At 50.8% G+C, this 12,575-nt stretch overlaps 1 protein-coding gene and 1 long non-coding RNA gene across 2 annotated transcripts; one reads left to right on the plus strand and one right to left on the minus strand.

The window, feature by feature from the left end:
• The first annotated feature begins 1,164 nt into the window (after positions 1 to 1,164).
• On the plus strand, positions 1,165 to 1,929 carry LOC310947518. Its single transcript, XR_014593215.1, has 2 exons — positions 1,165 to 1,711; positions 1,759 to 1,929. It is a non-coding gene; the product is annotated as an uncharacterized lncRNA (long non-coding RNA).
• A 926-nt stretch (positions 1,930 to 2,855) lies between these two features.
• On the minus strand, positions 2,856 to 11,725 carry LOC310947137 (scavenger receptor cysteine-rich type 1 protein M130-like). The gene is made up of 9 exons (XM_083913832.1): positions 11,664 to 11,725; positions 10,632 to 10,737; positions 9,696 to 9,728; positions 9,316 to 9,603; positions 8,780 to 9,079; positions 8,425 to 8,709; positions 6,090 to 6,443; positions 5,414 to 5,698; positions 2,856 to 4,786 (listed from the first exon to the last, which is right to left on the minus strand). Exons 2-9 carry the CDS (start codon positions 10,702 to 10,704, stop codon positions 4,764 to 4,766), a joined length of 1,641 nt encoding a protein of 546 aa, XP_083769958.1. The 5' UTR covers positions 10,705 to 10,737; positions 11,664 to 11,725; the 3' UTR covers positions 2,856 to 4,763.
• Between the last annotated feature and the right edge of the window lie 850 nt (positions 11,726 to 12,575).

Genomic DNA, 12,575 nt, shown 5'->3' on the forward strand with positions numbered 1-12,575 from the left:
GAACACAGACGTGTGTTCTCCTGGTTCCTGCTCCGTGTGTGAACACAGACGTGTGTTCTCCTGGTTCCTGCTCCGTGTGTGAACACAGACGTGCGTTCTCCTGGTTCTCCTCGTCTCTGTCCTCGTGCGTTGATCCAAACTTCCTCTAGAGGGCGTCGCTCACACTCAAAAGTTCCTCCCGTAAAGTTTGACCCCAACAAAGATGGAGGCGATGGAGGAGAGAAGCGTCCTGAGTCAAAATGGCGGCAGCGTTGTAGACGGCGGTGGTCTGTGAGACACTAAAGACGTCCCAGAGTGTGGACGGAGAATTCCACATGTTGGTTTGACAGATGAGACAAAGTGACGACCGACGTCTCTGTCAGTGTTTCAGGACGTCCGTCGGGGCTTCGATGACTCGCTCGCTCCTGATGTTCACGGTGCTCGACACTGCCCCCACGGTTTCAGGTGGTACTGCAGCGTTTGCTCCGTATCTGTACGCAGAGGACGCACAGAAGGCTGCAGCTGAGTCTGTGGGAGGAGCTAACCAGAGCAGGGAGGAGCTAACCAGAGCAGGAAGGAGCTAACAAGAGCAGGGAGGAGCTAACAAGAGCAGGGAGGAGCTAACCAGAGCAGGAAGGAGCTAACCAGAGCAGGGAGGAGCTAACCAGAGCAGGAAGGAGCTAACAAGAGCAGGGAGGAGCTAACCAGAGCAGGAAGGAGCTAACAAGAGCAGGGAGGAGCTAACCAGAGCAGGGAGGAGCTAACCAGAGCAGGGAGGAGCTAACCAGAGCAGGGAGGAGCTAACCAGAGCGGGGAGGAGCTAACCAGAGCAGGGAGGAGCTAACCAGAGCAGGGAGGAGCTAACCAGAGCAGGAAGGAGCTAACCAGAGCGGGGAGGAGCTAACAGGAGCAGGGAGGAGCTAACCAGAGCAGGAAGGAGCTAACCAGAGCGGGGAGGAGCTAACCAGAGCAGGAAGGAGCTAACCAGAGCAGGAAGGAGCTAACCAGAGCAAGGAGGAGCTAACCAGAGCAGGAAGGAGCTAACCAGAGCAGGAAGGAGCTAACCAGAGCAGGGAGGAGCTAACCAGAGCAGGGAGGAGCTAACCAGAGCAGGAAGGAGCTAACCAGAGCAGGGAGGAGCTAACCAGAGCAGGGAGGAGCTAACCAGAGCAGGAAGGAGCTAACCAGAGCAGGGAGGAGCTAACCAGAGCAGGGAGGAGCTAACCAGAGCAGGGAGGAGCTAACCAGAGCAGGAAGGAGCTAACCAGAGCAGGGAGGAGCTAACCAGAGCAGGAAGGAGCTAACCAGAGCAGGGAGGAGCTAACAAGAGCAGGGAGGAGCTAACCAGAGCAGGGAGGAGCTAACCAGAGCAGGGAGGAGCTTGTGTTGTTGTTGTTACCTTGTTTTGGGCGCCGTTGCTTCCTGGTTCCTTCTGTTCCCGGGTCTAAAGCCGGTGCAGTGGAGTGGGGAGGGGCGGGATCGAACCCACGGAGCATGTGTAGACCAGAAACCTGAGGTTACTCCGGGGAAAGATGTTTCCATGAGGAAGAACAGGGACTGAAGCAGTTCTCTGGGTCTGTGAGGACTCTGGTTTGACCCGGGGGGCGCTGTTTCCATGGTAACCCGACTATGATCAGGTTTAGAGTGCAGGAAACGCTCTGACTGAGAAGCTAACGTGCTAACACGGTTGTTTTTCTCTTTCGTCCGGTGGTTCCCGAGCGTTCAGGCTCAGGTGGGAGCGTGAGACCGAGCGTCGGGGCTCCGCGTCTTTAGCCTCAGTGAGAAAAACGCTGACGCTGAATGTTTCTGACTTTACAGTTTACTCAGTTTAGAGACGTTTTATTTTCATTTCACTGGAATCTGTAAAACTGTAGAACAGAGAAAGAAGCAGCTTTAGTTTCCTGAGTGAACTTTGATGAAAACTTTCATAATAAAAGAGTTTTTCTTCCAGTTTTGTGTCGAGTCTTTAACTTTTCTCCTCCTGGGTTTTCAGATTCATGTGTTTATGAGGCTTCAACTGAAACCACAGATCACAGCAGAAGATCCTTCTCTCGACACATTAAAGAGTAGTAACAGTGTCGTCCCACTGTGCCTCCGTCACAGGTTAGAGCGCCCTCCCACTGTGCCTCCGTCACAGGTAAGAGCGCCCTCACACTGTGCCTCCGTCACAGGTTAGAGCGCCCTCCCACTGTTCCTCCGTCCCGTGCCCCGTGCTTTAGGGTCCTTGTCCCACCTCCAGGCCCGTTTGTACTCACACTACCTGGGCCTCGGAGAATGCTTCTTGCTGCCTATACGTCATCACGCCGTAACACGTCACACGCATTGATGACGTCATGGCGATGCGTGGCTTTGTTTCCAGATCTTTCCGTAGACCTCGGAGTTTTTGTGCGTCTTGTCGACTGTTTTTGAATCTTTTCATCGACCAAATCTGCAGTAAACACTCCACCTCCGCATCACACCAACGTGAACCTTTCACCGCCATTGTTTGAAATGTCCGCGCATGGCCCCTCCTTCTTTTTTCTACGTCCCAACAGGCGCACAGGAAATGACCTCAGAACCGCCGTAGGCCTCGTGCTCGTACACGTGCGCACGCTCGTGCTCGTACACGTGCAAACGTGCTTTACTAAAGCCCACCTCTCCCAAACGGGCCGTGGACGGCGAGCGTGCCGCTCCTAGACGTGGTACGGTTGCACTCACACTGGTCAAAGGAACCAGACTTTAGCCGTGACACGTGCTGGGGCACGGGACGGAGGCACAGTGGGAGGGCGCCCTGAGTGAGAACACGACTGAAGAGAAACACGTCGTCACAGGTTCAAAGACACCAGAGTGTTGTTGAAGCGTTGGATGCAACAGAAACAGAAGAAACTGTCTTTTAATAGACGACACCAGATTTATTCAACACAGATGATGAAGGATTACAAATAGTGAAAATAATAATAATTAAAATATTAAAAGCATGCAGAAAATAACCGTCTCACGAGACTTTAAGAGTCTAGAAACGTTTTCTTGACGTCCTCGGGTCATTTAAGTCTAACTCTGCTGTAAACTCCTCCTCCAGGGTCTTTGTCTGCACTTTAATCCTCAGTAACCATGGAGACCGTTTCTATTAAGGTAGAAATCCAGGAGAGATGCTAACAGCCGGACGTGGCTAACAGTGGTTAGCTCGGGGCAGCACGGTGAAGGCATTCAAAGGTCTTTTTTAACCACTAATGCTGCTGAAAATAACAGCAAACCTCTGCAGCAGCATGAGAAGAGTCCCTACACACACACACACACACACACACACACACACACACACACACACACACACACACACACACACACACACACACACACACATACAACAAAGCAGCAATGGGCTCCTTCCACTGTAATGGACTTTACTATGAGAGGAGCTGGTGCAGGGGCCAGTAGGTAAGTCTTTAAAACACTCTTTAATAAACTCTGGCTTCACTAACTACGCTGATGACGCTTTGTTGTGTGTGTAGGGACTCTTCTCATGCTGCTGCAGAGGTTTGTGTTATTTTACCGTGCTGCCCCGAGCTAACCACTGTTAGCCACGTCCGGCGATGATGTTACGTCGGAATTTGGTTGAAACGTCCCTTTAACAGGCAGAACCAGCTCTATGGAGGACGGACGTCTGTCTGCACCGGTTGGGGAAGAGGAAAAGACGGACAGATGGACACTTCCAGAGATGCATCAACCACCAAAGTAACAGTAACTATAATAATATCTATATAAATGTGAATATGACTCGTATGTTATAGCAGTTAAAACAGCAGAACAGCAGAAACAAGCACAGCTGAGGTGACAGAACATGACAATGATGATAATTATGCAGGTAAATATGATTAATGATGATTAATAACAGCTGTGATACAGAGAGATTCATCACTGATGATGTTTTTATGGCTATAAATGTTATAATTTATAAACTTGTGATAGTTTATATGAGTAACAGTGATAACAGCAGCAGGAAGCGTCATGCAGGACCAGTGCAGCAGGCACCACCACCATCAGCAGAGATCTGCATACAGGACCACTGCAGCAGGCACCACCACCATCAGCAGAGACCTACACACACACACAGGACCACGGCAGCAGGCACCACCACCATCAGCAGAGACCTACACACAGGACCACTGCAGCAGGCACCACCACCATCAGCAGAGACCTACGCACACACACAGGACCACTGCAGCAGGCACCACCACCATCAGCAGAGACCTACGCACACACACAGGACCACTGCAGCAGGCACCACCACCATCAACAGAGACCTGCACACAAACAGGACCACTGCAGCAGGCACCACCACCATCAGCAGAGACCTGCACACACACAGGACCACGGCAGCAGGCACCACCACCATCAGCAGAGACCTACACACACACAGGACCACCGCAGCAGGCACCACCACCATCAGCAGAGACCTACACACACACACAGGACCACGGCAGCAGGCACCACCACCATCAGCAGAGACCTACACACACCACCACTGCAGCAGGCCCCACCACCATCAGCAGAGACCTGCACACACACAGGACCAGTGCAGCAGGCACCACCACCATCAGGAAGAAGTTGAATTAGTAACATGCACTGATGAGACATGGATGATACAGACAGAGAGGAGAGAAGCTCAGAGGATCAGGAGCAGGATGATCCCCCGGCAGACGAGGCTGAAGCAGCAGAATGAAGCAGAACAACATCAGCAAATGTCCGTGAGAACTTTATTTTTCTGGATCCGTTGTGGTGGCAGTGTCCGGGCCCCGGCGCCCTCCTCACATCGGCTGAACCAACGGTTCTGTAAACAAAGAGCAAGAGGACACTGTTGGCTGAATGTTTGCTCACAGTTCGTCACCATCCGTCTGTTCAGTCGGGATGTTACACCCTTTCAAAATAAGACTTCCTGTCCGAGCCTCGTGTTTCTCTAATGTTGCAGTGCCGTGTTCCCTGTTGTTAGAACAGATCTGAGTCTTTGACCTTTGACCTTTTTCTTCTGGATGAAAAAGAGTCAAACTGACCACAGAGCTGATCCTGATTGTTCACATGTTCAGACGTTGGTTCTGTTTTGTTCCAACGGAGCGTTTGGACCCGGGAGTCTTATTTTGAAAGGGTGTTACATAAGACTGAACCAGACTGAACCAGACTAAAGCTGTGCGGTTACAGGAAAACGCGTGTCCGTGTGGACGGGCCCTGAATGAAGTGCTTTTTATCCCTTTTTTGTCCCAAACCTTCATTGAGCCGACGTGCAGCTACATTTTGGGGGGTCACTTCAGCACGACACCAACTGATTCGGACCAGATCAAATGATTAGGTGTGAAAGAACCAGACCAGAATCATCTTCACATCTGGTGCAGATGATTAGGAAGTGGACTAGGTCTAGATCAGGTGTCAAAGCGCCCATACATGATGTCACTGATGGACTTACCGGAGCAGGTGACCTCCACGATGTTGTTAGAGAACGCTGGTGTCACACAGTCCCTCAGAGCAGATCCAGAGTGGACACATTCAGGGGTCATCGTCCACACAGATCTGTGCGGGGACTCCTCTCTCCGTCCGACAGAAGCAGCAGAGCCACAGTCCAGCGCTCCACAGAACACAGCTGCTTCCTTCAGGGTCCAGTCAACGTCGCCCACTGGTCTCCACTCGCCTCCGTGTTTCACCTCCAGAGTTCCTGCACAGCGACCGGATCCTCCCACCAACCTGACGGGATCTGACACAAACAACAGAGTCATGAGTGAGACAAGAAACACTTTTCTGACATTATCCAGATCTCTGCAACTACCTCTGCAACTACTCCTCAGATCTCTGCATCTACTCCTCAGATCTCTGCATCTACTCCCCAGAACTCTGCAACTACTCCTCAGATCTCTGCAACTACTCCCCAGATCGCTGCAACTACTCCAGAGAACTCTGCAACTACTCCCCAGATCTCTGAAACTACTCCTCAGATCTCTGCAACTACTCCCCAGATCTCTGCAACTACTCCTCAGATCTCTGCAATTACCTTTGCAACGACTCCCCAGATCTCTGCAACTACTCCTCAGATCTCCTAACCTGCACCATCTTGTTCTTGTTTGTTTCTTTGTATCATGAACATTTACCTCTTTGACTCGGCTTCACGTTCCCCTCAGAGACCGTGAGAGACAGCAGGTCGCTCTCAGAGGAGAAGTTCTGAGAAAAAATGTAGACTTGATAAACACAGCTGTAGCTGCCTTGGTGGGCGGGCTCTGCAGCAGGAAACAGGAAGTGGGCGGAGTGATTGACAGCTGGCTGGGTGTAGTTGTGTTCTGAGGTGGAGGAGGAGAAGGTGAGCAGGAAGGAGCCTCCCGGGTACTGTGGCTCGGTGGAGCAGATGATGGTGAATTTGGAGCCCCCGGACACTCGAAACCCCTCCTGCTGGGCCTTGAAGCCCCCGTCCGTGGAGGACACAGATATGTTTGGCTGAACCAGCAGGTCTGTAAACACAGAGCAGGATCACACTGTTGGCTGAAGCCCAAACACAGGGACGCACCAACAGCAACAAACACTGAGTGTCTCTCGCCTCACGTCGCCGGTGTCTCGTGGTGTCTTGATGCAGATGATGTGAAGATGTAATGCAGAGACGCCGCCGACGCGTCTTGTTGTTTATAAAAGAACAGCGTCTACACGTCTCTGGATAACTTGTGAGATCCTCTTGGCCAATAAGAGAAATCCCCTGGTACTTACAGAGCTTTTTATAGTTTTTATAGTGGAGTAAACAAAGAAGGACTGAAAACATCAGGTTCTCATTCAGATGCTTTGGAGCTCAAGAGTGATCTCATGCAAAGGGGGCCAGACATACCATGAGGCCCATTGTTCCCCAAAACTAGACATGTTAACCTACTCATCATATGAGTAAATATACATATATAACTTTAAAGCAGGCGTGTCAGACTCAGGTGTGTGTTAGACTCAGGTGTGTTAGACTCAGGTGTGTCAGACTCAGGTGTGTCAGACTCAGGTGTGTCAGACTCAGGTGTGTCAGACTCAGGTGTGTCAGACTCAGGTGTGTGTCAGACTCAGGTGTGTCAGACTCAGGTGTGTCAGACTCAGGTGTGTCAGACTCAGGTGTGTCAGACTCAGGTGTGTCAGACCCAGGTGTGTTCGGGTAGGGAGGAACCTCAAACATGCAGGACAGTGGCTCTCCAGGACCAGAACTGCCCACCCCTGCTTTAGACACTTCAGTCTCTTCCAAATAGTTGCACTTGAACACACCGCGAAGACTACAGCTGACAGCCAACCAGCACGTTGTTCCACGCCTGTGAGGCAGGAAATAACTCTCCATACCAGCAGGCGATGGTGGTCCTTATTCATCGTTCAAAAGGGGAAACTGGAAGACCGGCAGGACGGGTTCAAGATGCTGGAAGAGCTCAGGGTCCATCCGTACGAACGTGTGTGTTTCTGAACGTGTGTGTGTTTCTGAACGTGTGTGTTTCTGAACGTGTGTGTTTCTGAACGTGTGTGTGTTTCTGAACGTGTGTGTTTCTGAACGTGTGTGTTTCTGAAAGTGTGTGTTTCTGAACGTGTGTGTTTCTGAACGTGTGTGTTTCTGAAAGTGTGTGTTTCTGAACGTGTGTGTGTTTCTGAACGTGTGTGTGTTTCTGAACGTGTGTGTTTCTGAACGCGTGTGTTTCTGAACATGTGTGTTTCTGAACATGTGTGTTTCTGAACATGTGTGTTTCTGAACGTGTGTGTTTCTGAACGTGTGTGTGTTTCTGAACGTGTGTGTTTCTGAACGTGTGTGTTTCTGAACGTGTGTGTTTCTAACCACAGCTGTTGCTCCTGAAACCAGAGTCCAGGGTGAACTTTGTGTTAAAGTGCTGTGTCAGCAGTCATGTGTGGACAGGAGAACCAGTGTTTGACGTCACACTGTGTGACGGTAAACAGTCGGTTGTTTCCATGGAGACTCGTGGAGCGCTCCAGACGTGACCAGCTGATGGAGGAGGATTTTGCGGTGGAGTGGACGGGATTTTTTTTAACGTGGGACCATAAAAGTTTGGTTTCAAAAATACCCGTGTTCGAGTGGACGAGGTCTCCATCCCACAGCCTCTTGACTTTAGCTCTTTCTCTCCTCACGTCTCTTGTTTTCCACTGAGTCCCTGAAGCTGAACTGACAACCAAACAGGCTTCCTTGCTGCTAAATCAGCAGAAATACAGCCAACGAGGGCCGACGTGTGCCGTCGATGTGAGACACGCTGTAAAAACGGACCTTTACAGCTGTCAGAAAGAAAGAAAGACAGAACCACAGGTGACCTGAAGTGTTCCCTTTGAGAGGGTCCGCCGTCTCTGGGCGGTTTAAGGATCAGGTTGATTTCTATAACCTTTGTCTTTGTCCTGAATAACTTTACAGTTCAGTCCAACGTAAACCGCCGACACCCTGGAAACTACGGTCATCCGTGATGTCACAGACGGACGTACCTGAGCAGGTGACCTCCAGGATGTTGACAGAAGAACCTGGTATGGCACAGTCCCTCAGAGCAGCTCCAGAGTGGACACACCCTGAGGCCAGTGTCCACACCGGTCTGTGGGAGGACGCCGGTGTCCGTCCTGTGGAAACAGCAGAGCCACAGTCCAGCTCTCCACAGAACGCATCTGCTTCCTTCAGGGTCCAGTCAACGTCGCCCACGGGTCTCCACTCGCCTCCGTGTTTCACCTCCAGAGTCCCTGCACAGCGACTGGGTCCTCCCTCCAAGCTGACGGGATCTGAACACAAACAACAGAGTCGTCAGCGAAAGGACAAAGTAATGAACCAGAGCTGCAGCTCCTCTTCTACCTGAGCAGGTGAGTCCAACAGCTCCTCCAGGTGAGCTGCTGTTTCTGTCTGAGCTTCTACAGTCCAGGAGAGCGGACTCGTTGCCTCCACACTGGAACTCTTTGGTCCACGTCGGAGCCTCCGCTTCTCCGTAGAGCGCCCCCTGGAGGTCTGAAGGAGCCCCACAGCCGAGCTCCCTGCAGACCACCTCTGCGTCCTGCTGGTCAAAGTCTTCTTCACTCACCGAGGACCACGACTGGTCGGACTTCACCTCCAGTCGGCCTGAGCACAGACTGGTCCCGTTCACCAGCCTGACAGAGTCTGGAGAGACACGGGGATGATTTTGTCCACATGAACAGACTCAAACGCTTTATAATGAACCTAAAGTACTTGTGGGCGTCCGTTCAGTCGGCCCACAGGATTCAACTCGGGGGGTCAGGGCACATTTTGGCGGTGCGCTGCAACCGTGACAGTTCAGCCTAAACCACTGACTTTCACTGTGACGGAGAAAGGAACACGCTGGGAGCTGTCAGAGATGATCTCATTGATGGACTTACCTGAGCAGGTGAACTGCAGGAAAGTGGAGGAGGACTTTGGACTCACGCAGTCTCTCAGAGGAGATCCAGAGTGAACGCATTCAGGAGTCATCTCCCACACAGAGCTCTCAAGGAGCTCCTTCCACCGTGCTAAAGACACCGCAGCGCCACAGTCCAGCGCTCTGCAGACGGCTGCGGCTTCCTTCAGGGTCCAGGCAGGGAAGGAGTCGCCCACTAGTTTCCACTCTCCGTGTTTCACCGCCAGCGCTCCTGCACAGCGACTGGATCCTCCCACAAACCTGACGGGATCTGAACACAGACGACAGAGTCATCAGCAAAGAGATGCAACAACGAAACGGCTATTTTCCTGATGTTATTCTGCAGTTATATGTTTTATGTACCGTTGGGCTCGTTGGTTTCTTCTGCCTGGAGACCTGAGACACAAAACACACGTACATCACAGCATCACAGCAGTACACCGTTGTGTTTGTCACATGACATCGTACAAGACGCAGCGTTAAACACAGGATCTTATCACCGGACGACAGAGCAGCTTCTCTCCTCGACTCGTCCTCAGTACCACAAACTTTCTTTCTTTCATACCACTTGAATTTCATTGCGCCACCTAACGATCCTCCAGAGTCCTGATCTGTTGTGTTTCCCTCTCAGATCAGTTTGAAGATCCTGCTGAAAATAACACAAACCTCTGCAGCAGCATGAGAAGAGTCCCTACACACACAACAAAGCGTCATCAGCGTAGTTAGTGAAGCCAGAGTTTATTAAAGAGTGTGTTAAAGACTTACCTACTGGCCCCTGTACCAGCTCCTCTCATAGTAAAGTCCATTACAGTGGAAGGAGCCCATTGGTGCTTTGTTGTGTGTGTAGGGACTCTTCTCCTGCTGCTGCAGAGGTTTGCTGTGATTTTCAGCAGCATTAGTGGTTAAAAAAGACCTTTGAATGCCTTCACCGTGCTGCCCCGAGCTAACCACTGTTAGCCACGTCCGGCTGTTAGCATCTCTCCTGATTTCTACCTTAATAAAAACTGTCTCCATGGTTACTGAGGATTAAAGTGCAGACAAAGACCCTGGAGGAGGAGTTTATGCCTGAATTACTCAAAAAGGAGGCGGCTGGTGTGATGGAACCAAAACACAGGACGAGTGTGGCTCACTTCCTGTTGCCATTCATGTCCCAGACGCACCAACACAAGCCACTTGTCGACCTTCAGTCGGCTAAAACCCGTCACTTAATGCTAGTTTTGGTGCCTAAACATAAACAACACCAAAAGCTATAGGGCAGTCCACTCGTGGTCCGTCAGCGTCGTACGATACCACACGAACCTGTTGACGAGACTCCGTTGGTCCCTCCTGAGCTCCAGAGCAAAACCAGAACCACCATCACTGTGTGATCCATGTCCGGGGCGTTCAGAACCGGCTCCCTCTGCGACTCAGAGACGACAAACACAAACAGACACTTTAAAGTCTCCCCATTAGAGAGAATGCAGCTTTAAGTGGAGTCTCCTCCTGCTGGACATTAGAGAGAATGCAGCTTTAAGTGGAGTCTCCTCCTGCTGGACATGAGAGAGAATGCAGCTTTAAGTGGAGTCTCCTCCTGCTGGACATTAGAGATAATGCAGCTTTAAGTGGAGTCTCCTCCTGCTGGACATTAGAGAGAATGCAGCTTTAAGTGGAGTCTCCTCCTGCTGGACATTAGAGAGAATGCAGCTTTAAGTGTAGTCTCCTCCTGCTGGACATTAGAGAGAATGCAGCTTTAAGTGGAGTCTCCTCCTGCTGGACATTAGAGAGAATGCAGCTTTAAGTGGAGTCTCCTCCTGCTGGACATTAGAGAGAATGCAGCTTTAAGTGGAGTCTCCTCCTGCTGGACATTAGAGAGAATGCAGCTTTAAGTGGAGTCTCCTCCTGCTGGACATTAGAGAGAATGCAGCTTTAAGTGGAGTCTCCTCCTGCTGGACATTAGAGAGAATGCAGCTTTAAGTGGAGTCTCCTCCTGCTGGACATTAGAGAGAATGCAGCTTTAAGTGGAGTCTCCTCCTGCTGGACATTAGAGAGAATGCAGCTTTAAGTGGAGTCTCCTCCTGCTGGACATTAGAGAGAATGCAGCTTTAAGTGGAGTCTCCTCCTGCTGGACATTAGAGAGAATGCAGCTTTAAGTGGAGTCTCCTCCTGCTGGACATTAGAGAGAATGCAGCTTTAAGTGGAGTCTCCTCCTGCTGGACATTAGAGAGAGTGCAGCTTTAAGTGGACATTAGAGAGAATGCAGCTTTAAGTGAAACAAACAGATTCAGTCAGAAACTCTGGAACAAACAAACATTCAGACGTAATTCTGCTTTGAATCCAAACTCGTCTTTTTACCTGAACTTTAAGTGTTTGTGTTCCCGTCTGCGTCCGTCGCTCGGCTCTGATCCGTGTTTGTCTCTGGTTCTGTTGTTCTGTTGTTCTCCTCCCTCTCTCTCTCTCTCTCTCTCCCTCTCCTCCTCTCTCTCTCTCTCTCTCTCTCTCTCTCTCTCCTCCTCCTCCTCTCTCCCTCTCTCTCTCTCTCTCTCTCTCTCTCTCTCTCTCTCTCTCTCTCTCTCTCTCTCTCTCTCTCTCTCTCTCTCTCTCCCTCTCTCCCTCTCTCTCTCTCTCTGCCTCGTTCCAGATGTCTGGACGTGGATGTTCGACCTCCTCTGAGTCAGTAAAGTTTGTTTTTTTGTTTTATGGGTTTTTAACAAATCACATCACAGCAAATTCAAACAACACACCAAACAGTCCACTTAAAGCCAAGAACCCCCCCCACCCCAGAAACAACACACCAAACAGTCCACTTAAAGCCAAGAACCCCCCCCACCCCAGAAACAACACACCAAACAGTCCACTTAAAGCCAAGAACCCCCCCCCCCCCAGAAACAACACACCAAACAGTCCACTTAAAGCCAAGAACCCCCCCCACCTCAGAAACAACACACCAAACAGTCCACTTAAAGCCAAGAACCCCCCCCACCTCAGAAACAACACACCAAACAGTCCACTTAAAGCCAAGAACCCCCCCCCACCTCAGAAACAACACACCAAACAGTCCACTTAAAGCCAAGAACCCCCCCCACCTCAGAAACAACACACCAAACAGTCCACTTAAAGCCAAGAACCCCCCCCACCTCAGAAACAACACACAACAGGGGGACGACATCACATAAATGACTCAAAAGATGCAAAACCAGCACAAAAAGATACAAAACGCCCCCCATGGCGTTGTGGTCTGGACGGTGAAAGCTCAGACTTTGTTAA

Source organism: Echiichthys vipera, assembly GCF_963691815.1.
Source record: "Echiichthys vipera genome assembly, chromosome: 5".
Classification (NCBI taxonomy): Eukaryota; Metazoa; Chordata; class Actinopteri; order Perciformes; family Trachinidae; genus Echiichthys; species Echiichthys vipera.

Bases quoted from the DNA above. Each gene is read 5' to 3' on its own strand.
- LOC310947137 (XM_083913832.1), bottom strand. From the start codon at position 10,704: ATGGATCACACAGTGATGGTGGTTCTGGTTTTGCTCTGGAGCTCAGGA. The intron at 9,080-9,315 runs GTAAGTCCATCA...GTGTCTCTCCAG, and splicing joins CCTGCAGTTCACCTGCTCAG to ACTCTGTCAGGCTGGTGAAC. The intron at 4,787-5,413 runs GTAAGTCCATCA...CTTTGTTTACAG, and splicing joins CGTGGAGGTCACCTGCTCCG to AACCGTTGGTTCAGCCGATG.